General features: G+C 47.3%; 2 protein-coding genes across 21 annotated transcripts in view; one reads left to right on the top strand and one right to left on the bottom strand.

Moving 5' to 3' along the window:
• RAB4A (RAB4A, member RAS oncogene family) overlaps positions 1-26,829 on the top strand; it is a 99,079-nt gene that overhangs the window by 62,577 nt on the left and 9,673 nt on the right. Inside the window, exons 8-9 of one of the 4 annotated variants that reach the window (XR_014249183.1) lie at positions 9,757-9,799; positions 10,869-13,473. The exons of 1 other annotated variant lie outside the window; for it this stretch is intronic. The gene's annotated coding sequence lies outside the window, so the exon portion shown is untranslated. Of the gene's footprint in view, positions 1-9,756; positions 13,474-26,829 lie in introns of those variants that run through there. 2 more of the 4 variants (XR_014249182.1, XM_082408018.1) reach the window with 2 other exon arrangements.
• CCSAP (centriole, cilia and spindle associated protein) lies at positions 3,747-17,673 on the bottom strand. 17 transcript variants are annotated; one of them, XR_014249172.1, is made up of 5 exons: positions 16,472-17,063; positions 9,118-9,386; positions 7,311-7,524; positions 5,785-5,839; positions 3,747-5,706 (listed from the first exon to the last, which is right to left on the bottom strand). XR_014249172.1 is itself a non-coding variant. In XM_082408013.1 (4 exons), exons 1-3 carry the CDS (start codon positions 16,851-16,853, stop codon positions 7,348-7,350), a joined length of 828 nt encoding a protein of 275 aa, XP_082264139.1. In that variant the 5' UTR covers positions 16,854-17,063; the 3' UTR covers positions 3,747-6,994; positions 7,311-7,347. The 17 variants fall into 17 exon arrangements, 8 of the variants coding, with proteins under 8 accessions (XP_082264139.1, XP_082264140.1, XP_082264134.1 ...); XR_014249176.1 differs by having other exon boundaries at positions 6,862-7,524; positions 16,472-17,062; XR_014249171.1 differs by lacking the exons at positions 3,747-5,706; positions 5,785-5,839 and adding exons at positions 8,267-8,632; positions 17,551-17,673 and having other exon boundaries at positions 7,419-7,524; positions 16,472-16,903.

Below are 26,829 nucleotides of genomic sequence, written 5' to 3'. Positions count from 1 at the left end.
TTTGACTCTGCAAATTAGTTTTTTCTATACAAAAGAAAGCATACAGTTAGCAACGGGCTATGACAAAGCATTTGCAACACGTTTGACACAAGATTGGGGTCAGATAATACAGAGATCCTAGCTAGTTAAACAGATACCCACTGCGGGGGGGCGGGGGGGAGAAAAAAAGGTAGTGTGCTTTTGTAGTTTTCCCAAAATAATTTTAAGCTTGGCAAAGCACATAAATAGGCCATTCATCAAAGAAATAGATGATTGATCAACATGAAAAAGAAGGTAACCCTAATAGTGAAATGCAAATTCAGATAATCACGTTTTATTCCTGATATTGCTAACGTATGGCTTGTTCTTTTTTGTCAAGCTTGCTAGAGGCTTATCAATTTTACTCATCTTTTCAAAGAACAAGCTTTTGGCTTCATTTGTTTTTGTTATCAATTTTATTGATTTCTGCTCTTTTTCCTTCATTCTGGAAGATGTGGGCTTACTTTTGTCTCTTAAAATGGAAGCTTAGATTATTGATCTGAGGCCTGCTTTCCTAATATAAGCCCGCAATGCTATAAATTCCTTCAAAGTACTACTTTCTTTAACTGTGCCCACAAATTTTAATGTATTGTAATTTCATTTTTCTTCCATTTAAAATATCTTCTAATTCCTCTTGAGACCATCTTTTTGGTGGATTATTTATGAGCAAGTTGTTTAATTTCCAACTGATTTGAGATTTTCCTATCTTTACTTATTTCTAGTTTAATTCCATTATAGTCAGAAACATACTTTGTATGATTTTAAATTTTAGGTTATTTTAATAACCAGGATCTGAACTGTCTTGATGAATGTTCCATGTGAACGTGAAAATTTTGTGTTCTGCTTTTGCTGGGTAGTGTTCTATAAATGTCAGAGTGATTTGGTTAATGGTGTCGTTTAGCTCTTCTGTATCTTCACCAATCTTTTGTCTACTAGTTCTGTTACTGATAGGCGTGTTGATGTCTCTAACTATAATTGTAAATTTGTCTAGTTCTCCTTTCGGGGGTCAGATGTTCCTTCATATATTGTATTTTGCCTCAGGACAATCTTCTTTGTAGTTTTAGCCTTTTTCCCAGACAATCAGCTTAATCTGCCCTCCGTAGCCACTCTGTTTACTTTCGTAGCACGGCTTTTCCCGTGCATGCAGAGAACCCTTGCTGGTCTTGCCTTCCGTCATTTTGTAGGAGTGATGTCTGCCATGCTTCCCATAGGAGCCCGCCAGGTTTTAGGAATGTTCACGTGCTCACACTCATTCACTGTGGGCTCAGACGCTCATCTGTTTGGAAGCTCTTGTTAGGTTCTCAGGAAAAATCCACTGCTGTGTCTCCTCCATGCCAGCACTCTTCCACCTCTGACCCCAGGTGAGTGGGAGCTTCCCACACATCAAGCAATCCTTTGACACCAGCTGGGTGTCCTACAATTCAGCTCAGTTCTGACAGTCTACCGGGAGACAGTGGTGGGTCCCACAGGTTAAGGGCTCAGCCCCACAAGACTGCCCCCCGCCCCCAACTTCAGACGCCAATCACAGGTCCAGGTTGTTACCTGTGCTTCTGACCAACCAGCTGTAAATTGGAAGGTCCCGGGACCCCCTTCCTTGGGTTCAATTAATTTGCTAGAGCAGCTCACAGAAATCAGGAAAACAAGTTTACTTGCTGGATTACTGCTTTATTGTAGAGGATATAACTCAAGAACAGCCAGATGGAAGAGATGCATGGGACACGGTACAGGGAAAGAGTGCAGTTTACATGCTCTGTGGGTACCACTTTCCTCACATCTCCATCTGTTCGCCACCCTGGAATCTCTTCGAACCCCGTCCTTCTAGGTTTTATGGAGGCTTCATCACATAGGTTTGAGTGATTAAGTCATTGGCCATTGGTGATTGACTCAATCTCCAGCCCCTCTGTCCTCCCCAGAGGTCAGGGATGGGACTGAAAGTTCCAACCCTCTCCTCCCAGTTGGTTTCGCTGGCAACCAGCCCCCATTCTTAGGGGCTGGCCAAAAGTCATCTCAAAAGGTGTGTTGGGAAGGGGCTTGTTATGAATAACAAGGCACTCCTTTCACCTTTCTGGCTCTGGAGCTGTTTCAGGAACCGAGAACAAAAGACCAAGTTCTAGAACTGTTGTTCTCATTCCGCATGTTCCCAGTTTCCTTTTGGTATCACTTCTCTTGTCTGAAGCACACCCTTTGACTATTCCTTTAAATCAGGTCTCCTGGCTATCAATTCTTAGTTTTCCTGCATATGAGTATATCCTTATTTCTCCCTCATTCCTAAGGGATATTTCACTGGATACAGAATTCTGAGTTGACAGTTCTTTTCTTTCAGCACTTTTAAGAAACGTGCCACTTCCTTCTGGCCTCCGTAGTTTGATGAAAAAAACGCACAGGCATTTGAATTGTTGTTCCCTTGTAGGTCATCTTTCATTTTTCTCTGGCTGCTTTCAAGATGTCTGTTGGTTTTCAACAGTTTTCAATTTATCCAGGCTTGGATTTCTTTGGGTTTATCCTGTTTCAGCTTCACTCAGCTTACTTGGGAGGTTTTTAGCCATCATTTCTGCACATGTTTTTAAAGCACTACACTCTTCCTCTTATCCTTCTAGGACTCCTATAACACAACCTGGAAACTTTTTCTTCAGCCCTTTTTTCTCTCTGTTGTTCAGACTGGATGATTTGTATTGATTATCTTTGTCATCTTCAATCTTCCATTGAGTCTATCCAGTAAGGTTTTTTAAATTATTTCAGTTGGAGTATTTTTCAGTTTTAATATTTTCATTTAGTTCTCCTATCATCTGTTTCTCTACTGATAATTTCTATTTCAATGCTTATTTCAAGAGGGTGATTGCTCGTTTGAACTTTTCAATAATAGCTTCTTTCAAGCCTATGAGAGCAGCTACTGATTGTCTTTTTCCTTGAGAGCCATTTTCATGGTTTTCAGGTGCTGAGTAACTTGGGATTGAATCTTAGGCATCTGAATATTACATGATGAGACATGACCAAGTCCTGTGGAGAAAGAATGCTTGTATTTTTGTTTTAGTAAGTAATCAACCTATTTAGGCTCAGGCCCCAAGTCCTGTGGGTGTTGGTTCCAATGTCAGTTCAGTCTTCAAAGCTTTGGCAGTGCTATTTGGACCTGCCCCACGTGTAACCATCTTGTGGTCAGTCTGAGACCTGAGGAGGGTTCTGCCAGGCCAGTCTCAAGGGTGCTTGGTAGGCTAAGTAGGATCAGCTCCACTGGGGGACGTTGTGAACAAGGGGAGCAGGTGGGGGAAAGATGGGGAGTTACAGAATGTGTATAACATTATTCCATATTTGTGCAAAAAAAAAAAGAAAAAGTGTGTATGTACCTCCAAGCGCCTGGAAAAAAGGTCTGGAAGTTTACACACCAAACTTAACACTGGTTTCCTCTAAGGAGGGGTGTAGAATTTTGGTGAGGGGGTGGTACTGAAAGGAACTTGCACTTTTTACTCTATAACTTCTCTTTGAGTTACTTTACCCATGCCCTATCAATCACTTTTGTAATTTTCAGAACAATAAGAAAGTGTGAGGGAAAGACTGGGGAAAATGTGGCATTTAACGCAAAGTATATACACAGAACGTGTCTTTTCCTGGATGTATCTAACGTATCTTGTTAAACATTTATCTAATGAAAAATCCATTCAGGGGTCAATGTGATCATCCACTTTCTTCAACCATTTATGTGCTAATCAGAATTATTTTCCACAAAACAGAAGTTTCAGCCTGTAACATTAATGAATTTTATTCACATTTTTCCAAGTAACTGCAATATTCAATACAAGCGAAAAGCAATACGTAGTTCTTAGAAAACACAGCCCCAAATTCCCACTGCCTGAGCCTTGTGATGGTAAGTGCCCAGCCTTTGTTCTTCAGAATGTTAAAGTGAATGCAGTGCTCAAAATAAATATACAATAACAACACAGGGAGACCGTTCTTAAATACAGTTTTGCTAATTATAAAAGAAATCCAAAAAGAGGCCTCTACTGTCTTCACTCAGGTGTCCTGACTTTCAAAATGGAAATAAGTAATAGACGAGCAGCTTTTCCCCCTCTCACACTAGCAGGCTGGAAGGGAGCAAATCTGGGCCCAAAACCTAGACGTCACTCCTTGCACAGAATTTGGTATTAAGCACACACCTTACATTGAAGAGCTCCCTATTCGTCCTACTGTACAAAATCCATTTCAAATACAAGGTCACACTTTTAGGATCACTTTTTAAATATTATTTAGCTGATCACAAGACTATAGTAAGAACCTTATGAGTCAGGCATTGACAGTTTGATCCCAAACCAACTACAGAATCAGACTGTGTAAATATTAGCACCATTTTGTATCTAGTCCAGTGAAATGTAAAACTATCCACTAAACTATTTTCTACTGAAGCAGTCAACAAGGAAAGTTGTTTTTACTTCTAACATATGCTTGGCCTCTCTCCCTCTTTGCCAATAATACGTTTGAACACTTTGATTATCAAATACTAACCTTCCGTTGATAAAGTTTACGGCCAGCACAGCCTTAGAACTCAAAAGCCACCTTTTCTTTTGTGCAGTTTAGTTGGTTGAGTTTATGTGACCCAGTGTACACACCTTTCAGGTTACTAGCAATTTACATTTGATGAATCAATGACAAAGCTATTTCATAAGAAGCACCACAAATGTGTGCTTACTACCTTACAAGTTAATTCAGATAACCTATGCCCTATTTTACTTTTAGTAAACTTGAAAAAATGTATTTATGTGCTTGGAAATTTTCTGACAGTAGGGGAGTACAAGCATTTTGACACCTCCTAAATGAGAGCAATCTTTTAGGTTTTAAAAGAAAGAAAACGGACAGATTCCTATTTAGTTCTCACTCACCTCGGTCCAGTGGAGGTGTTCAGGTGTTACTCAATATTCTATTATTGCTTTTAATAAAAGTAACACAGAAAACGTGTTTATGGCAAATTGTTTAATTAAGAACTTAAAACAAAAATTTTAAAAAGAGAGTCCTATGTAGCAACTATTTTATTCTATATTTTAAATATCACTGGATTCTCAGTTTCAGACTTTTCAACATGATAGGTAATTTTAAACTACCTTGCCGTCTTATAAGTTGTCCAAAGAAATGGAAACATGATCACAACATCAGTTTCTAGAATGAGAAGGAAAAAGTAGGACATCAAATTGTTACAACTTCAAAAATTTTGTAGGCTTAAAAGATAATCTTTACCCCTAAAGAGAAAGAAAAGTAAAGAAACCCTAACCAACTAATGACTTGGACATAGGAAGGGGACTCACAAGTACTTCAAATTGACTCATTCATTGTTCATGCACATTAAAAGTACTTAAAAATTTTGTTCATTTGTCCTCTACTTAAAAATGGGGAAAAATTGGCCAGTATTGCCCTCTAGGTTCTTCCAGATCTGCATCTGGAGTTTGCAGTAATATGTAAGCACATTGAATATGAGTCTGTTTTCTAAAGGAGAGAGTCTGGCTTGCTCAGAGCCTCGAAGGGTCGGGTTTCTAAGACAGTCCATCCGTGTGGACCCGAGCTACTCCCCTCGGCCTCTTCCTAAGATTGTCAGCTGCAACGGGAATGGAACGCCAGAGTCGGTGGCTGAAACCGAACATGCAGGAAGTGATTTTCAAGAAACAGGTTCCACCATCACGACGCCACAGGAATTTCATCTTTAGGTACCTGCAATGTTTAAGGACTATAATAACAGCAAGATTCACCAGAATCACTAGGCGAGGTTGTTTTGGACAACACACAGACCTTCTTCGTACTAAATATACATCGCAGTGACCAGGAGAGCTCACGATGTATTCACCTAAAAACAATGCAAATATTTTTAAAGTTTTTTTTTTTTAAAAAAGCTCATGATTCTTCAGTATGGGTTTGCAAAACTTAATACAGTTGTGTAAGATGATACTGTGTGAAGATTTTACATGGAATAAAACATTTGTCTTCTAAAAATTGACCATAATACTTCAAAGACCCAGAGTAAAAATGTCAAGGAAATGCTCAAACTCACATCAAACACCAGATTTTCATTCACACGCCTGCACATGCTAAGTTGGCAAAGTACTTCCTTCTCTCCTATGAGGAGTTTACCATTCATCCTTCCTACAGATTCCTGTCTCTCCTGGATGGAAAGCAGTGTTTCTCAAAATCACTTTCTACCACAAAAGCAAATGTACTAGAGAAAAGGAGCACTTCATTTACATACACCTCTGCCCACGCACACACCAGCATCCTCTCGCGTTAGGTTCTACACAAGACCTACCGGCTAGCAACCTAGGAGGAATGTATTTCAACCAAAACTCTGAACAATGTACATCATCAAGGCTTTGTTACTGGTGAGTTCTATGGAGGAGAAAGTAGGGGTGGTCCACATCTCTAATGGGTAGCTTAAAATCCGTCCCCATCCCCAATGGGCAGGACAATTAAATTCTAAATGTCATTGCCAAACTATCAGAAAGGAGGCAAAGTCCACAGTGGGTGTGTGTCAGAAGGCCAGACTGCAGCAAGTGAACGGTACCCCATTATGTGTTCTTAAAAAATCTCACCATCAAAAGTGACAGTCTTTGACTCAAGAAACCAATACTACTTCTAAACACACTGCACTGGCACTTTGTTTACTGGAATGCACTTGAACTATTAAACTATTAATAAGTGCCTAGATGACAATTTAAAGAGAAAAGATGACCCTCACCCAGCCCAATAATTCTTAAATATCACAGCCCACACGAAGTGGTGCTGAACTGAAATGCAAAAGAAGGTTTAATTGTTAGGAACTACCAAAGCTCTACTTTCACTATACATGGAATCAGTACTAGCGTTGAAACTCACTTTTAACGTGATATTCTTTCACAAAGAAATCTACACATAAGGAAAATGAGTCTTCTGCCACAGCTGGTGTGATCTTACCAGCTATGGAATCTCAGAAGTCGTTCAGAACAGAGCAACACAGGCTCCACCTAAACTGAGGGAAGATACTGAAGTTAAGAATCTGTAAGCCATTTAAAGGCATTTGGTGTCAGTATCTTAAAAGATTAAGATGCTTGAAAACAAAACCCTTATAAGAATATCAAAGATTTAGGGAATTCTCATAAATAACCAAATGTCTATGGCTTTCAGCTGTCACCCTACTGCTGAGGTAGGTGACCAGGATTCATCGAAAGAGACAATCTTTTGGAAACTCCCTAAGAAAAATCTTGCATAATCAGTTGGTTTCTTAAACCTGTGTCCAGCTTCTTTTGATGGTTTTTGTTTTGTTTTTTCCTCTCTTTCATTTACACCTTTTAAAAGAGGTCGTCTGAGCAGCTGTCCCTGCGCTCAAGCCCTGGCGGAGTAGCATCTCATATACTCCGTCATCCACGGGTTCTCGGACGAGGCAGGCTTGACGCGCCTGGTTCTGTCCACGTCGGCGGAGTGAGCCCGCTGCCTCTGCGCCGCCAGCCGCCTCTTCTCCACCTGCCTCCTGCTCTTGGCTCGCAGCGCCGATTCATGGATCTAAGGGAGTCAGAATAAACGTACACTCACTCGGGTGGCTTTGGCGCTAGTTTTCCAGAACGTTTACAATGAAGCTTCCCCCAGGTCACCTGGAGCAGGGCAGAGGCAAGCCAGACTCATCATATTCAGGACTTCTGTGTATAAAGGCTTCTCCAGAAGGGCCACTGCCCTGGATTCTGTCTTACCCATCGTCAGCAATAAAGAAACTAGGCAACAGAAAATGTCCACCGGACTAAATTTCAGATATAAATGGTAAGCAACTAATCTGCAGGTGCCTCGAGAAACTGGCTCTGAAATATTACTGGAACTGCTTAGCATTAAGCATGGATCAGTATGCCATTGAAGGAATTTAAATGTTTTACAGGGACTTCCCTGGTGGCGCAGTGGTTAGGAATCCGCCTGCCAATGCAGGGGACACGGGTTCGAGCCCTGGTCTGGGAAGATCCCACGTGCCACGGAGCAACGAAGCCCATGCACCACAACTACTGAGCCTGCGCTCTAGAGCCCACGAGCCACAACTACTGAGCCCATGCACTGCAACTACTGACGCCCGCGTGCCTAGAGCCCGTGCTCCGCAACAAGAGAAGCCACCGCAATGAGAAGCCCGCGCTCGCCGCAACTGGAGAAAGCCCGCGCGCAGCAGCGAAGACCCAACGCAGCCAAAAAATAAATTTAAAAAAAAATACTTAAAAAATAAATAACGTCTTACAGCAAAATACTAACAAATCTCAAAGGATTTTACCAGCTAAGACGTTTAATGAACCCTGTTCAACTTAATCCCACCGGGTTGCCAGAGGACAGCTCTGTTGTCTCAAATATCACTCCAAACAGCACCATCTGCTAGGGCTCAGAAGTCTGTTCAGGGAACACTGGATCCTGGTATTTAACCAGAACTCCAACAGCCTGAACTTTCTGCTTCTTTTCCTTCCCTCTTTGCTGTGGGCTGGAGTGACGGTGTTAGTGCTAACGAAGTCATTGCTTTGTGGTTCCACACGTGAGGCCCCCTCGTCTGCTGTGTCCTCAGGCCTTCGCACAGGGACACGCCAGGGCTGAGTCCGAGGAGAACCAGACCTCCGGGGGATGGATGAGCAGGGGAAACGCAATCACTCTAATTTAATCCAAAGAGAAAACGAGCGTCTGGATAGATGTCGGGAATGCAGGAGATGTGATCTAACAGACAGACAGTAACAAAGGGGTCAAGGGGACGGATACCAGTTATCAAGGCTGATGGAGCAGGAGCCTCTCAGGAGGCCAGAGGCAAATCCAGACGGGCAGCCGCCAGCCCTGACCGTGCCCCTCGGCTGCACCTCCTGGCCCCCCAAGGACTTGAGAACCCCGAGTCCTGGCACTTCACCTGGCTCGGTGTCGGTAAACCCTTCCAGGTACCAGCAAAACCCCTGACCTCCAGGCAGCTAACATCCTGCATCCTGTTTGCAAATCAGAAGCCCAGTTCTAGGCTTTCCTTGGGCCACCTAAGACCTACCATGTCCCAAAGCATCACAGTGACCACAGGATATGACAGCCAATGACAGAAGCGAGGCCATCCCCCATCCTCCAGGGGGAAAGCAGAGAAGCCCGTTCACTGGCACCCACCTCATGCACTGAGGCAGAAGCACAGACGTTGTGAGTTTTTTGGCTTCCTGTATCCGTCTGTTTCTCTCCCCACCCATAAAGGGCAAACGGATGCTTATGTTCTTTAATTTTAGTTGATGACCTTTGAGGACTCTTGACTGCTCTCCTACTTCCTCTGGCAGGTAAGGCACTTGGTGGTTGTTGAGGTTCGGTACTGCTGGGTAATTTGTCAGGCTCTCTGGTCCTGATCTGTCGTTCAGGTTTTTCTTTTATGTCTTTCACTGGCAGTGCTTTTTGAAAAAGGAGATAAAATAAGATGAATGCTTTAAATTCCAGTTTACATATAATTACATATGATTTAAATATTTGGGATGAAAAATTCATAATGTTTAATGAAGTCAGTAAGTTTTTCACTTATAGCTCAATTCACAAGTTTCACTTAAAACGGAAGGACAAACACGTTAGTATAATAATTTTCAGTCTATCCCATTTTAACATCAACAATAAATACACCAAGATTGAACCAAGCCTATTCAAAAGTAACAACTATCACTCGCATTCTGAGATTAAGCATCTGAATTAAATACTAAAAGCTAGAAAGCAACTCTGCCTAATGGCTTTCCCCACAATAAGTCCAATCATCTTATCATCTTGCTTCAGGGGCAGATCTGGACCTGTGACAATCATTCAACAGCTGCAGAAGGTTAGTTTTCAAGTTACTCAACTGGAGTTCCAGGACTGCATTTCTTTGTGACGCTCCATGATTATGGAAAACGCTCCTCTCACTCTCCTGCTCCTTGTAAGAGCTGGCCAGTGGCCTCATCTTCAAAAGCCCTCCATCACAATAGGGAGGGTTTCCATAGCTACTCACACACATACACACACACACACACACACACACGCACACACACACACACGCACACACACGCACACGCACAGCTGGGCGCCCCCAGTGTGAGGAGCTGGGAAGGGGGCTCTAGTTCTTGACGTGAACCAGGGCCCCTGGTCTACACAGTCCTAAATCTCTCAGCGGGGCTGGGGAAACTCCAGTGGGGAATAGACTGCCCGCCTGAGGTGAACTCAGACACTAAGAACACACTCCAAAACGTAACTATTTCCCTTAATTACCATTCATGACTTTCCATTCATTATTTTTATAAGCACTTTATGATCTTGTAAAGGTTGTATTCTTTGTGTAAACCCCTAGTGAGCCTGTGTTTCATCTCAGACTAAACTTATGTCCGAATTAGAGCTCCTTGTGAATCCAGGCTCCACTTCACGGACCCCCTTGTTCACATCTGTGGGAAACCCCTCGTTTCCGAGGCTCCAGAATTTGGCTCTAGGTGATGATTTTCCAGGTTGCTATTCCCAAACCCCATCACTTTTAGGACACACTCGGGTCCCTCACTCCTTTAGTGGATCCCTCCCTGCCGACATCCATGTCCCCGTGGAAGTAGAGGCCCTCACACAAAATGCACACGTGTGAACCCTGACAGATCACCGTCATTTCTGTCTTCAGCAATGACCCTGATCTACCAAACTGTTTCATTTATTACTAAGCATTTTAGGGAGCAGACAGCCTGCGTCCGACCCTGGGGCTCAGTGCTTCCCACCCCCGTGCGCCATATCCATAAACCCAGCCCTGTGCTGCCTGGGGATGAGGTGAGATGCCAGCCTTCCACTGTATCATGAGAACCCAAATCCACCCATCACTCACACACCCCTCTGAGTGATGTGTCCACACCTCGTCCTCTTCTCTTCCCTGGATGTAGGAAAAGAGGAAAGAGCCCATCAGGACCAAGACAACAGAGAGTAGAAGGGGGATCGAGGCTGGTGTAGTCACAACACTGAGAGAGGGGAACAACCTAAATCATCTTCATCGATTCATTTCCCTTCCTTCTCTTCCTCTAACCCATGTGGGGAGCCTGCCCAGAGAAGACAATAATGATTTGGTTCAAAGGACAAGGTAATGCCAGCCACGAAGATGTTAGGAAAGTGAATTCCAGAAAGAGGGACTGGCTTGTTCAACGGCCTGGACAGAAGAAAGAATATACGTAGTTCAAAATGAAAGGCACACAGAGAGTCTAGGGATGAAGGCACGGGGCGGGGGGTGGCGGGTAGCAGTGGGGAGAAAAGACTTTCTGTGCCAAACTCAGAAGTTTTATTTTTTCCTGAAAGTGAAGAAGAATCACTGAAGGATTTTAGGCTGAAAAATGATGTGTCCTATTTGCATTTCGGGAATGAGGTCTCTAGCAACGAACGTGAAGGACGGGTTAGATCACAGAGGTGGGGACACAAAGGACAGCTAGGGAAAAACAGCAGCGTCCGGGGAGGGGAGGGGAACCCACAGTGATGGCAGGGGCGGGGCGGTGAGAAAGACCAGAAGAGCGCCCACCACACCTGGCCGGTGCGCAGGCTCACCCGGGCACCTGTGAACTGCGCACTGATGAGACCGCAGCGCGGAGAGCCCAGCGGCAGAGGGCGAGGTGCATAGGGCAGCGGGCGACGGACACCGCGAGGATGCTGGCAGGCAAACGGGAGTCTGCGTCCTCAGGGCTTGGGAGTGGCTAGTCATGCTGTCCTCCAGGCGAAGGCCGCCAAAGGATGGGGAAAGGGTGCTCGACACCTCGGGTGTGAGATGCGCCTGGAGCCACCAAGAAGGCAACAGCTGGACCCTTAATCCGGGGCCGAGAAGAGAACGTGGAATCGGAGGAGGTCATGAGCGGGCGGGTGGGGGCCGGGGCTCAGACGGAGAGCGGGTCCCCCAGCGGGACGGGAAAGGGGGCGGAGGGCGGCCCCGGGGAGGAGCCGGGGAGCCAGGGAGCGGACAGCCAGCAAAGTCGAAAAGCTTCCAGGAGAGAAGGACTCTCAGAAAAGGAGAGAGCGGTGAACAGGGCCGAACACTGCAGAGGGGGCGGGAGGAGGCAGAAGAAAAGAGACGGGGCATTCTAGGCGCAGGGGCTTATGACGCAGCAACTACTGCGTAACACGTGAGTGGCTGCAAGGGTGTACTGCACAGCGCAGGGAATACAGCCGACACTTCGTAACGATTATAGACGCAGCGTAACCTTTAAAACTGTGAATCACTATGTTGTACACCTGAAACTTATATAATATTGTGAATCAACTATACCTCAACAACAAAAAAAACAGGATGGTAACTTTTATGTTGGGTGTATTTTACCACAATTAAACATAAAGTATTCAATTTTTTTTTTTTTTAAAGAAAGACTCAGCACTGGGCAGCCAGGCTGTCTCACGGGGGATGGAGGGGAGCATGGGGGGAGGGGTGGGGAAGCGGGTCACAGCCGGCTGCGCAGTGAAGAGTGGGGAGACCCCAATGCAGGTAGTGGACCAACTCTCCTCGCCACGGAGCACTAAAAGGGCTGACACTATAAACAGCAGGGTCCACAAGCACCCAACACAAGAAACTAAAATCCTCTCCGGAGAGCCTAGGCCTCAGATTATTCCTACAGATAATCTTCCAAACACAACGATGAGTGTCCTGGGACGGTGACCAGGCACACAAGAGACAAGACAGTAAGTAAGGCCCAGCAGGAGCGAGAGACTTGGGATAATGGGATCACCACTGACCATAAAACAACCGTGTTCACGCTCTGTACTTAAAGAAAAAACACAAGCTCCAAAGTATCTGTAGCGGGAGACAAAAGATGGGAAACACAGAAGAGACAGAACTTGTAACTATAAAACTAATATTTATAAAACTCTTGAAATAGTGCCTGGTACAAGATAAGCGTATACCCGTATATGTTTCAAAATCCTATTCAAAGTTTTAAATAAAGACATTTCCAGACAGACAAAACAGTGTCACCACCAGTTACTGTGAAAAATTCTAATACCCCCTTTCTCAGTAACTGAAAAATAAGCTCGGTCTTGATTTAGGCCTATGCTGTGCAATACAAACGCCATTAACCACATGTGGCTATTACATATGTTTAAATTAATTAAAATTAAGTAAAAATAAATATTCAGCTCCTCAGTTACACCAATCAGAGTTCAAGTGCTCAATTCCCACATGCGGCTCATGGCTACCACGCTGGATGGTGCAGACAGAGAACCTGCCCCTCATCACAGAAAGTCTGATTGAACAGATTGATTTTTTAAACTATCTGAACAACAGAATTAACACATTTGACCCAATGGGTATACACAGAACACTGCACCCAACAACTGCAGAGAATATACAATCTTGTCAAGCACATGTGGAACACTTACAAAAATCTACTTATCCAAGCAAGGTCATAAAGCAAATGTTAATACATTTACAAAATTGAAATCATATAGAATGTATTCTCTGACTATCATGTAATTAAGCTAGATACAACAACAAAAATAAATTACTTTTTTAAATCTCCAGTTTTGAAATTTAAAAACTTTTTAATTGAAGTATAGTTGATTTACAATATTCTGTTAGTTTCAGGTGTACAGCAAAGTAATTCAGATATATATATATATGACAAAATTCAAAAAAATATGTATACGAATACATTTTGAAAAATGTAATCAAAGAGTTGGAAGATGAGGTTGAGAACACTGCCCAGAAAAATGAAGAAAAAGACAGATGGAATGGGAGCCGGGGTAGAAAATTACAGGATACATTTGTGAAGTCTGACATCCAACTAAGGAGTTCAAAAAGAAAGGAACAGAAAAAAAAAAAAAGAAAAGAAATGAGAAAACAATTAAAGAAAACTTCCCAGAATTACAAAACATGAGTTTGACTGCAAGGACCTATGAAAGCACATTGGAGGAAAACAGGCCTGGATCGGGGAAACTTTTCAGAACACAGAGGACGAAGAGAAGACCTGAAAAGCTTCCGGAGGCGGGGAACGTGTTATCAACAAAAGATTAAGAGTCAGAACGACAAGGCAGTGTAATGGCAACATCAGAAGTTCCAACACTGGACAGCAATGGCTCCAGATTTTTTAGAGACAATTACTTCTAACCTAGAATTTCATGCCCAGCCACAAACTACTGAATAGTGAGGGTAGAATCTTTTGACATGCAAGGTCTCAGGAAGTTAAACCTCTCACACACCCTTTCTCGGGAAGGTACTAGAAGATAATTTTTGTCAGGAGAGGGTAAACCAAGAAAGAAGACATGTGAGAGCCACACAACAGAGGGTCCTACCCAAGAGAGAGGACAGGGAGTCCTTGCGGCGGTGGCCAAGGGCCGTCCCAAGATGCAACCAGGCCAGATGAAAGTAGGTCAGAGGCCCCGGGAGGGACGTCTTAAGATGGGGAGGGTGACAGTGAACCTGCTGTGTCCGTGGTGTTGCAAAAGAAAGAAAAGGGAATCACGGCAATAACAATATAGGGCAGCTGTGAGCCACCTTTCCACAGGCACTAGCTGTGACTCTAACAAACTCTATGATGACGGTACTGAGAGGGTGGGGATAGGCCATGTGTATGGGTTAGGAGATCACTAAAAAGAATTAAAGCCAACAGATGGTGCTAAAAACTGAAAAAGATCAAGAAGTATCAATAAAAGCCATGTTACCCGGAGAAACAGAAATACACATCAAGGAAAACCAGAGGAGTGGGAAGTGGCCGCCTAGGGAATAGGCAGTTGGTGGGGAGGGGAGCTGCTGTACTGTACTCAGCCATATAGAGCTGAACGCTTCTGTGCGTACACATGGCTTCAGCAAAGACAAGGACTAAGCGCTTACGTTTTATAGAAACTCAAAAGCGTGCCCATCATTCCAGAAAGACCGTCCACTTAAGAACAAGGACTTTCAATCCTGCCGGACACAGGGATAGACAGGGGCTGTGACGGGCATGAGCAAACCAAAAGATCCTGGGATTGGGAGTTCTGAAAGCAGAAACATCCTTTCTTCTCCTGGATGCCTAAACCACAAATATTAGCAGAGAAAAAGTAACTACTTAGCCACTGGGAGGATTTAGTGTCTCTGAGGAAATCAAAATAATCACGAACTGTTGCAAACACAGACCCCACACATACTACAGTGCTGTCTAAAAACTGTATTTATATACGCATGGAAATAACTGACAGCTCTTTTGCAAACAATGAAGGGGAAGAGGCGGGGAGAGAAAAGCCCATTCAGTCTGATAAAGTACATCGCATAACTGAGCTGGTAGATCAGTGCCCCCTTACCCTCTCCACCTTCTGTTATTCAAACTTCTAGCAAAGTTTCGGAACGGGTGGGCATTCACACGTAACATGAGGGTGGAGGGGCAGCTCTGCCACAGACGATGAACTGAGAGTAGCTGAGAACAGTGTAACAAGACTCAATTTCCTCTCCTCCTCAGCATCTCACAGAGAAGCTAGGATGAGAGTTTGACTGAGTACCACTTGCAATTTGGCAAACAAAATCACTGATCATTTATTCTGAGTTTCATCTATAAAACTGAGATAAAAGCTATGGTCCTATCTCTTAGAATTGTTTTGAATGTTGAATGAGAAAATACATATTCTAAGGTCAGTGCGTGGATGCATGACAAGCTCTCGGTGCCTTTTAGCTATTTTGCTCACCAGAGCCTCTTTCAAACTGAGCGACGCCGGGTGGTGCCTGGCCCACGTTAGAGTATCAGGAAGAAAGCGGGGGCTCCTCCAGGCTGTATCTGGCGCATCCATTCAGCTTGGCCCTTAGCACCAGTGACCAGCCAGCCCGCCTCACACGCCGAGAGTCCCCCCTGCTCCGCGCTCCTCCGGGCAGGAGAGAAGGCGCGGGGCCCCGGCAGCAACTGCAGATGCACCGCCCCCAAGAGCCATTTTCCAGCTGCCGCTCCTCCCGCTCAGAGCAGCAGCCGGAGGAGGGGAGGCGAGAAGCGGAGGGAACCCGGCACTTACAAGGATTACCTCCCACCAGCCGGGAGTTACGCAACAATCTGCGTAAACAAATGCAAAATACTCCTTAGGGACAGCGCGGCGAGGTCAGGGAGTTAACACAGAAAACAACGGCCCCATTCACAAGACAGAGAGCTTAGCTCAGTGGTTCCTAACCTCCGGCGGTCACCTTCGAGAACCTGATGAAAGCTGGGCGCCTCTCATAAACAAACGGGGGCTCGGAAAAAAAGATGGCAGTTCAGCGGTCCAGAGGCCACCAAGGCCACCGGATGAAGACCCGGGGACTTCGCCAGGGACACGTCAAAGGCGTTCACATTGGGCTCAACCCAGAGCCACCTCATTACGGAAATAAAGGGTGGGAGGGCGGAGGCGGGGCAGCCACCTTCCTTATTTTGTCAAGGGAGGCGCATTCTCCGCCTACCCAAAATACCTAGATTAAATAAAATCAAGGAAGCGCCTGCTCTGAGCGCTGCGACAAACTGCTGGGCGGTTCAGAGGCGACCCGAGAGCAAATCCAGTCCCGCGAGCGGGGCCCTCCCCGGCCAGGTACCTGGCAGCGCCGAGTCCTCCGCGTCCTCCGCGTCCCTGGCCTCCGCGTCCCCCGCGGCCTCCGCGCCCCGCTCCTCCTCCGGGGCCGCGCGCGCCCGCTGCTCCGGCTCCTCGAGCGCCGCTGGCTCCCCGGGCGGCGGCGGCGAGGCCGGGGCGCACTGGGGCGCGGGGGCCCCGGCGCCCGAGGACGCCGACGACGCCGAGTCGTCCGAGGCGCAGGCCGGGCCCCAGTCGTCCCAGAGCCAGGGCGCGTGCGCCTGCTCCAGCAGCCGGCGGCCCAGGCGGTAGTGGAGCAGCGCGCGGTAGCACGGCCCGTACTCGTCCCAGCGCGGCTTCTGGTAGCGCTTCATGTACTCGCTCTTCACGCCGCTCCCCGGGGACATGGTGCCGCCCGCCGGCCCCGAGTGCCCGCCGTTCCGTGCCGCGCTGTCGCCTACGGAACCCGCGGCACGACACAGAGGCGCGCCCCGCCCCTCCACTCGCCCGGCCCGCCGCGACGTTTAAATCCGGAGCCCCGCCCGCACGGGGCGGGGCATGGGGGCCTGTGGCCTGGAGCGCGGGCGGGGGCGGGGCGTGGGGGCGGGCACGGCGGGGGCGGGCCGGGGCGGTGGGCGGGGCGAGGGGCGGGGGGAGCGCGCGGCCTGCCCGGGGAGGGGGAGGGGGAGGCGAAGGGGGGAGGGGGAGGCGAAGGGGGGAGGGGGAGGCGGAGGGGGGAGGGGAGGCGGAGGGGGGAGGGGAGGCGGAGGGGGGAGGGGAGGCGGAGGGGGGAGGGGAGGCGGAGGGGGGAGGGGAGGCGGAGGGGGGAGGGGAGGCGGAGGGGGGAGGGGGAGGGGCGGGGACCCGGGCGGGCGGCCCCGGCGGGGGTGGGGGCCGAGCGGCAGCGGCTGCGGGGCGTGGGGGGGGGGGGGGTCAGCCGGGAGGGCAGCTCCGGAGCTCAGAAGCCAGAAGCCGCGGGAGCCCGCGGATGGGCGCTGGAGGAGGGAGGCGAAGGAGGCGTGGGCGCGGGGAGCGGGGCGGCCTCGGGGTCCCAGGAGAGCCCTTCGAGCGCGGCGTGCGGGTAGGAGGGTCGGACCCGCTTACCTTCTCCGTGCGCCCCCGGCCCCGCGGCGCCGGCCGGTCCTCTGCGCGCGTGGCGCAGCAGCCCGGAGCCGCCGGCTCTCCCCGCGCTTTCCTGCCGAGCAAGATGTCGCCGCCGGCGCGGCGGCCCGCACTCCTGCAGCAGGCGGGAGGGCAAGGCGCCACCTCAGTCCCGGGAGCAGACGCCTCCCGCGCGCGCTCCCGGGCCCCGGGCCCCGGCCCCCGCCCCGCTCGGTGTGGGCGGCGGCTTCGGCGCTGCGCGCGGGGACGCGGGCCACTCGGCTGGCCCGGGCCCCCGCCGCCGCAGGATGCGTCCGGGAACGAAGCCGCCCCCCAAGCCCGCGACGTTCTGTGTTCTCTTCGCGACACCTGCGCCGGTCGCGCTTCCCAGAAACAACCCCAAGTCCGCACGTTGGCTCTTGCTTCCTTCTCTCTGTTAACAGCACCTGTTACTCTGGCTTTAACCCCTTTTCAACGCTCTGGTACAACTCCTTTCTCGTCTACACCCCGAACATTTTTGAAGCTATTGATTCAAACTGCCAAGCCACCCTCTCAGAGACTCGTTTGCACAGAAAACCTTGGCCGACTCAGTTGCGTTGTGCTAAGTATACAACGTTGCTCTGGTTGTTACAGTTTCCAACGTGGCCCCATGCAGATTCTTCCCCTTTATTAAAAGGAACCTGGATACATTAGTAACAAAAAGATCTGAAAGAAAAGAAGTTCGGGGAAATCAAAACATTAGCAGTTGAAAAAAAGGCCCGGGCCGCGATAAGTTACCCGGTTGTCGCTTCTATACTGGATTTCCACCGACTCAACGTCTGTTTTCCATTCTGTCTCCTGTCTCTGCATCCTGCCCCGCCCCCCATCATAGACAAAAGATCCAGAGGTAGACGCGCGGCCCAAGCCTGTTCTGAGAACTTGAAGTCAGTTGTCCAGAAGTCATTAACACTAATTGTTAATGGCAGTTTTCTGGAGAGACACTTGTGACCTCCTACTGTTGACACCCCCATGGTGGCCCTGACTTCTCCCCTCCCTAACTTTACCTTCTGTAGCTTGAAATACCCCAGGAACCTTCTAATGTATCCCCCTTTTATTTAAACTGGTTTCCCATGGTTGCAAACAAAAGAACCTTAATAAATATATTAATAACGTGGGAGAAATGACGATGTGCAGTTACACGAAAAATTCAGAACACAATCTGTTTCAGTTAGCTTTGGTTGCATAATTAACCACCTGTTGTGGTTTAAAACAACTAAGGTGTATTATTGCTCACGATTCTACGGGTTAGCTGGGCAGTTCCTCTGCTACTTTAGACTCATTTAAACAGTTGCGTTCAGCTGGAGGGAGAGCTGGACTGGAAGGTTCAAGATGCCCTCACTCACACACCTGGCACTGAGGCTGGCTATGGGCTAGGCTGGCTATGGGCTGGGCTGTCTTGATCTCCTCCTTGCGGTCTCATCCTCCAGGAGGTTAGCCTGGCTTCTTCACCTGGCCCTTTCTTCCAAGAGGTTAATAGCAGAAGTTGGAAGGCCTCTGAAGGTCATATACATCTCTTCTGCTGCAATCTAATGCTCAAATAAGTCACAAGGCTAGCCCAGATTCGGGGAGAGAGAAATTCCACCCCTCCACGGGAGTAGCAGCAGCAAACTTATGTTGCAAAGGGGCATGCGTACTGGATGGAGGAATGTGCGGCTATATCTTACAATCACAACCACACACACACAAAGTATATAAGGTATGACACCATTTTTTGTATAACTGAAAAATAGGGTTAGGAATGATTTTGTTTTGTTTTACTTTTCCCTATTTTGCACAGTTAAGTGTATTACATTCATTCTAATTTTGTAAAGTGTTATTATTAGTCAGGGCTCATCCACTTGGAAGTGACAAAAACCCGATTCAACTAGCTTAAACAGAAAGAATATTTATTGGCTCCAACAGACCTACACCCGGGGATCCATCAATGTCACTGGGACTCTACTTCTTTCTCTTGGTTTTTTGACCTCTGCTTTCCTGGGGGGTGAGGGTGGGAGGAGGGCTGGCCTCTTCTCCCACTGCAATGGACTTCCTCCACACAGCTGGAGAAAGTGCCACTTGTACCCCAAGCTTATGTTGTCTTCGCTGAGGACCACCAGCAAAAGAGAACTTCTTGGTATTCCAATTATAGAGACAGATTCTTCAGTCACATGCTTAGCTGTTGCCAGGGGTAGGAGGTGATGTGATTGGCCAGGCATGGGTCACGTGCCCATCCCTGTAAATGGGGATAGGGTGGGAGGCTGAAATTGACAGGAGAACCACAGGGAACAAGGAAGAAGTGGCTTCCCAGAGGAAGGAGCCGGTAGGCAGACAAAACAACATATGCCCATCTATATATTCGTCTTTGTGTTTAGAAGAATAACAGGATGAGAAAGATCTAATTTGACAGCATTTGTGAGGGGAAGTCTTCTGGGATCTATTTGACCATAAGTGAAGTATGGCTGTTAAGAAATTGAATACAATCATAAGCAGTAACTACAAAGTTGTATTTCTATATCAGGAGAGGTAAACCTTTCCACCAGAGAATCCTGTGTTCATACAGTACTGAAGGACTGCCCGTGTGGATGACGGTATCGATTTGTTCTGCAGGTAGAATCAGGACCAACGAGCAGAGATTACAAGACACAACTGTGGCAAATGTTGTGGACTTGCAACTGGTTTCTGAAGCAAGAGGGAAACTTTAGGACTGGCCTAAGGAGCTCACAGAAGAAACAGAGAGAGTAGAAACTGGGCAGGTACCAAAGGGACCTCAGAGGCCGGGCAGCAGGGTCCCTGCATGGAGAGGAGAGGACTTTGGTAGAAGGAGCCTTCAGTGAGAGGCAACCCTGGGCGGGCCCCTCCATGAGGGAGAGTCGGAGCCAATAGAAAGGAAGGTCAATGCTGGACTCCTGAAAGATCATAGAAAGATAATAGAGATTTGCTACATAGACATACAGATTCCATATAAGAAGCCTGCTACTGACTAAGTCTGGCAGCACTGGGATGGCAGCCTCACAAAGTGGCGAGCCCCGCAGGCTGTCCTCCTTCTGGGGTGCTGGGCTGAACTTCCTGCACTCCCTACTTCCAGAGCCCTGCCACCTGCCGCCCCTGGCACTGTCACTCCCTCCCCTCAGGGTGCCATCCCATCCTGTGTCAATCCGTATCCTTCTGAGCCAAGGGAGGCCATCTTCCAAGAGCTTCCCTGACTTCACCCTTCCTTCCTCCCAAGTTGTTCTTTCCATGTCATATGCTCGCCTCCTGCCTCTCCTGACCCCTCCCAGCTGGTGCTCGCTCCATCAGCCTCCGTCTTCCCATTCGTCTCTGGACTTCGCCTCTCTCTGTCTCTGTCTCTGTCTCCCTCCCTCCCTCCCTCCCTCTCTCTCACCTTTTCCCTCTCTTTCTCTCTCCAAACACAAACAGACTCAGGAGTCCCCTATCCCCTCTACCCTTTTTATAAACCTAGCTCCCAGTGTGGAAGCTACAGATGCTATATTTCCCCCAGCCTCCCTTGCAGCTAGAGTAGTCCTGAGACCTAAACTCTGCTAATCAGATACTCCTGCCCCCAGGCTTAGAATCAGGGTCTGCTGGTGCAGAGAAGCAAGGACCAGGAGGGTCTCTCTTTGGCTGAAATGCCAGTTTCAGAACCGAGTTCCTGGAGCAGAAGTGGCCCCAGTGCTTGCAGAAATGCCAGCGTCCAGAGCCAACGGTGTCTGCGATGCAAGCCCCGTTGGTCTCCATTGGTGTTCTTCCTCTCAGAGCCCCAGACCTCTTCCAGAGATTCTGGAAGCCACCCAAGTGACTTTTAAATATGTGTCTTTTCTGCTGAAATGAGCAGAGTTGATTTCTCTGAGAGCAATCGAGCACTTCGTTCAATACACTGGTCTGTCCTGACTCCTTCCTCCTCTCTGATCGGCTTCCGGTTTCCTTAGCAGCTTCCTATTCCTCCTCCTCCTCTTTCTTAAACTAAGGATTCCTCATTCTTTCCTCACCTCTCTCCGCCTGCCATCTCTGCACAAGGGACCACATAGCAGTGATGACTGCTCTATACCGGGGCATCAATACCTCCATGGCCCCCACCCCGCAGACCACCGTCCAGCTCACTGGCCATTCTCCCCTGGTGCATAGCTTGCCAACAGCTCATGTTCGGTGTTCATATTTACCATCTTGCTCTCCCCACCAATCCCTTTGTCTCCTTTTCCCATTTCTGTTAACGGCATTTTCATTCTCCCAGTCACAGGGTCAAAATGTCAGGGTCATCCTTGAGCCCACATGCAGAGAGGCTAGGGCGATCATGTCCATCGGATGGTGTCTCACATGTCCATCCCCCCTCCCCTTATCACCTTGGTCGGGGATGGGGGCACACTCACAAGCATCAAGCCCCCTTCGTGGCCCTGCAGAGCGCGAGGACCTGATCCAAACAAGGGGTCTGCAGCCCGAGCAGGCCCTGCTAGTGACTGCACCCTCAGCCCCGCCCCCATGCACGACTGCTGGGGAAGCCACTCCCATGGCCCCAGAGGGGGCTGTCAGAGCCACAGGCCGGTCCAGACTGCTCAATGAGGGCAAAGAAAAATAATATTAAAACCAAATAATCCTCAAGTGCAGCTCAGTACTGTTTAACTGCCCTCTTTCCCTTCTTGTCTACAGTGGATGTAGCCAGGGACTATCATGTAGAAAAATACATATGAACAGTTCCTTTTATGTGGACAAGGTCTGGGCAAAGCCTTTGCTTCACTGGATTAATCCTGGTGGTCATAACCTTTTGTCTCAAGGGCATACCGGCCACAGGAAAAATCAAGAATATGCACTGAAAACAACAAAGTACTTAGCTTGAGTTCCTACCAAGAAGCCTGGGGGAAATACCCCCAACTTGATAGCCTGGAGCCCTGTTCACGGGAAGAGTGTTCCCAAACAGCAAACCCCAGCCTCAGTGCAGAACATGCTCTGTCTATGCAGCAGTGAGGGTGCCCAGACCCCTGCTTATCTCAGGGGCTTCTGGAGTCCTTCACTTCCTGAGAAGAGGCAAAGAGAGGCTCTGTGCTGGCACCCACTGACCACAGACCCCGACCTGGACCACCAGCTGAGCCCTTCCCTGAGAGGCTACTCCGCCCTGGGACGGGCTGTCAGGTGAAGACCCCGTCTCTGTCCGATGGGGCCACTATAACAAAGTGCCACAAGTTGGGTGGCTTATCAACAACAGACATTTCTTTCTGACAGCGCTGACATCAAGGTGCCCGCCAGCATGGTCGAGTTCTGGGGAGAACCCGCTTCCTCCCTCTCACAGACTGGGCCCTCACATGGTGGGCAAAGGGGCCAGGGAGCTCTCCGGGGCTTTTTCTCTTAGAGCAGGAATTCCATTCATGAGGGCTCCACCCTCAGTACTGAATCACCTCCCAAAGACCCTACCTCTTAATACCATCACCTTGGGGAGTAGCCTTCACATATGAATTTTAGGGAGACGTGGACATTCAGACCATAGCAACACTTGTCCTCTGCCCTTCCTCCACCGCTGCCGCTTCTTATCTTCTATGGTCTCTCCTGCACAGCCCCCCAGCTCTCCCCCTCCCTCCCCCTCCCCCCCCCCCCACTTCCAGCAGTGCCTCTGTCTCCCTCCAGAAAACTCCCCTTCCCTGCTGTTCCCACTCTCGGTCCCATCTAACAGAGAAGCCAAAATATCCCCAATTACCTTGACTACTGGATAATAAGCCATCAAATCCAGAAGAGCAGTGTGATTACCATGACAATTCGTCAGAACACGGATTTCTACGTGTGTGTCCTCTGGCAGCATCTGGAACGCCTGCTTTGAGGGCATGCCCAGACTCGAATTCCGGCTGTCTTGCTCTGTGTGGTGGAATGCTGAGCCCTGCGCTGCCTAGTTGTGTGCATTTCTGAAGGCATTCTCGACCAAACTGCCCGTACTCCATCAGCCCGGCACCATGCACATCAGGATACCGATCATTTTCTGAGGCTTCAGAATATTCATGAGAGGATGACATTCTTAGTTGAGCAGCCCAGACTCCCTACGCTTCAGGTTTTCCCCCCTAGAGAACAGCGCCAGGCTGGGGAGCAAGAAAATATCCTTCATGGAGGCTTGCTAATGAATATGCACTCTCTCCATTGCTCGAGGATTCCAAAGTCTATTTTTTTTTTTCCCTTGCATTCTAGCCAATTTACTAGAAAACAGTGTACTTCAAGAGCACTGCTCTGGCCCCTCACAGAATTGCTTTTTCTGAATTGCACTTGGTGTCAGGGCATCAACTTCCCTGAGGCACTGGACCAGAAACGGGCAGATGGAACTGTTAGGTCCATGAAGGGAGGTGACCTGGTCCACGCTTCGCCTGTGACCCCCTGTGACAACTCATGGCAGAAATTCGTCTCGGGCTTTTATTGACAAGCTGACTAGTTTTTTACATTTTGGACACTGGAAATTCTGGGGTTTTTTTGTTTTTGGTTTTTTTGTTTTTGGTTTTTTTCTTTGCTTCAGCTGCTATAAAGTATAGAGCCAAATTTGTATCCCAATTTTGTACATTAACATACCACGGTTTTATTCTATTTTATATTCTTTTCTTTTTCTCACTCTGATTTCCTCTCTTATGGATTTGATCCTTTTGTATCATGTGTATTTTGGAAGCTGACTTAAATGCTTTTTTAAATGTTTGAAAATTGTTATTTATTTTCCAGAATTCATGTAAAATGTGAATTTTTTAATTCAATGAGACTTGCAGGAAATGTGTTATATGAAACTACACAGATCTCATATAGATATGTAAGATACATAAGATATATTAAATACCTTAACTGGAAATAAATATCTAAATAGACGTGAATCCTGTATATGTATATATGTATGTCTATTCATTATGCCTACATATATATACACACATATACATATATATGTATGCATAAATGAATCACTTTGCTGTACACCTGAAACTAACACAGCATTGTAAATCAACTATACTTTAAAAAATAAATATATATATGTGTGTGTGTATATATATATATATATATATATATGTATGTATGTAGGTATGTATGAATCCTTTTGAACTGGGGATGGGTATAACAAACCGCAAGTAGAAGGGTAAAAATTAAAATGAATAGTTTGTGTTTCTACTCTTTACATGATAGCTGCTATTATTTTAAGGTACTCCAGTGAAGTCAGGGCAAAGAGGGATAATAGAGACTTGCCATACAAACAGTCATCCCCTCCACCCATGTAGTAGTCAGCTAGCAATAAACGTCATAGTGCAGCTTGATTGATGTAATCAGTATCCTTTTCCAATGCAGCATTTGGGATATTCAGCTTTGAAATATTGTTATTGGACTAAAGATGTGATCTGGAAATCTTTTAACCATGGGCATCTTTGAATGGAATGAGGACAGGCTGGTAACATCAGGGACCTCCCTGTCCCAGGCCATGACATAGCCGCTAAATTCCAATGGAATTCAATTCCATGCACGTTGCTGAAAACTTTCTGTGTGCCCAGCGCTGCGCTCAGGGGAGGAGACCTGAAAGACCCAGGTCCTGCTGTGGCCCAGCTGTGCTGAGGGCAGGACATGTGAATGACTCCGGTCTCAACCTCCAGACTCAAATTCAGTGGTTCCCAACATTCGGGGAGGTCCATACTCTCTTGGGAATATAATAAAAGCTGTAGTCTTTCTCCACAGAAAAAAATAAAGGTACACACAAGACATTTGCCTGCCTGTCAGCCTCTCCCCGTGCTGGCTTATGGATCCCAGAACAAGAGCCCCTATCCTGTATTCAAGAGAAAAACAATATATGATTAGCTTTCTAATAGAACTGGCATCAAATGCCCACTATATATCAGACATTTTCCTTACATTGTCTCAATTAATTCTCACAGCAACTCTTTGAAATAGAATCTACTATTACACCCATTTCACAGATGAGGAAACTGGGGACTAGACCTAATAAATAACTTGACCAAGATTACACAGCTAGTAAGTAACAGAGATAGAACTGGAACTCAGGTATGGCTGGCTCCAGAGTTAACACTCATGTTGCTAGAAGGGATTGATTAAGACAAAAGGAATTCGACAGAGGAATAATCAGCCAGGCACTCTGAGACAGAGAGAAGAGAGGGTGCAGACAACGTGGTGTGGGGGTAAGTATACGGGACACTGGGGCCAGGTTGCATGAGTTTGAATCTTGGCTCTGCCACTAACTCCGTGACCCTGGTCAAGTAATTTAACTTCTTTGTGCATCAGTGATCTTAGGTATAAAATAAGCTTAACAGCAGTTCTTGTGCGGATTAGATAAAATTACAGTTTATGCAGTAGTTAGAACTGTGTCTGCATTTAATAAGCAATCAATAGATGGTAGGTCTTTTTATTAGAAAGCAGCACAGCAGGATGACCCCGGGCCTTGGGGATGAATCCAGGTCCATCACGCCGGGCCCCCATTGAAGGGCTAAGTGTATCTTGGACACATGTTCTTCCTGTATTTGTAGGTCATGCTGACAACTTTGGGGGGATTACACTGTATGAGCCTGCTCAGGCTGCCATAACGAAATACCATAGATGGAGTGCTTAAACAATGGAAACTTACTTCTCACAGTTCTGGAGCTTATAAGTTCAAGATCAAGGTTTGGCATGATGAGATTCTGCTGAGAGCTCTCTTCCTGGCTTGTAGATGGCCGCCTTCTTGCTGTGTCCTTACGTGGTGGAGAGACATCTCTGGTGTCTCTTCCTCTTCTTATAAGGACACCAGCCCTGCCAGATTAGGGCACCCTTATCACTTCCTCACAGGCCCTAACTCTAAACACAGTCACATCGGGGTTGGAGCTTCAGCATACGCATCTGGGACTTTGACAGTTTTGGAGATTCCATTGTGATGTCCAAGTGGATCCAACTTTCAGAACGTCATTGCCCAAAAAGGTGCACGTCCTAGGCCAGGTAAGCCCAGGAACATACTTTCTTGGTGCCTGGAGTGAATCCCAAGTGGTAATAGAATTCACCTCTTTGACTCTCTGTTTCTCTGCACTCCACCCCTGTCCCATGATTTTTGGTTCTATTTCTGGTCCTTAGACTAGTTTGTTTCTGGTTCTGATTTGCACGTGGCCAATAATTTATTCCCCACTGGCAGCAATGATTAGGAATCTGGCTTTATGGTCTAAGCATATAGGAAGATGATGAGAATCTTTCTCTGCCACATGAAATACAGTAAAGACTTGGGGTTAATAGTCTTTGTGAGGGTGGGGTGCTTAATAGTCTCATCTGTCTGTTTATGAACTCAAGTCAATCACG

Source organism: Balaenoptera borealis, assembly GCF_965194805.1.
Source record: "Balaenoptera borealis genome assembly, chromosome: 10".
Lineage (NCBI taxonomy): Eukaryota > Metazoa > Chordata > Mammalia > Artiodactyla > Balaenopteridae > Balaenoptera > Balaenoptera borealis.
Note: the sequence above shows the minus strand (reverse complement) of the source record. Positions and strands in the feature narration are given on the sequence as shown.

Excerpts from the sequence above, each read along its gene's own strand:
- CCSAP (XM_082408011.1), bottom strand. The coding sequence starts at position 16,853 with ATGTCCCCGGGGAGCGGCGTGAAGAGCGAGTACATGAAGCGCTACCAG. Across the intron at positions 9,387-16,471 it reads GGAGGACTCGGCGCTGCCAG|CACTGCCAGTGAAAGACATA; the intron begins GTACCTGGCCGG and ends TTTTTCAAAAAG. Across the intron at positions 8,633-9,117 it reads CTTCTGCCTCAGTGCATGAG|AGTGATTGCGTTTCCCCTGC; the intron begins GTGGGTGCCAGT and ends GGATTAAATTAG.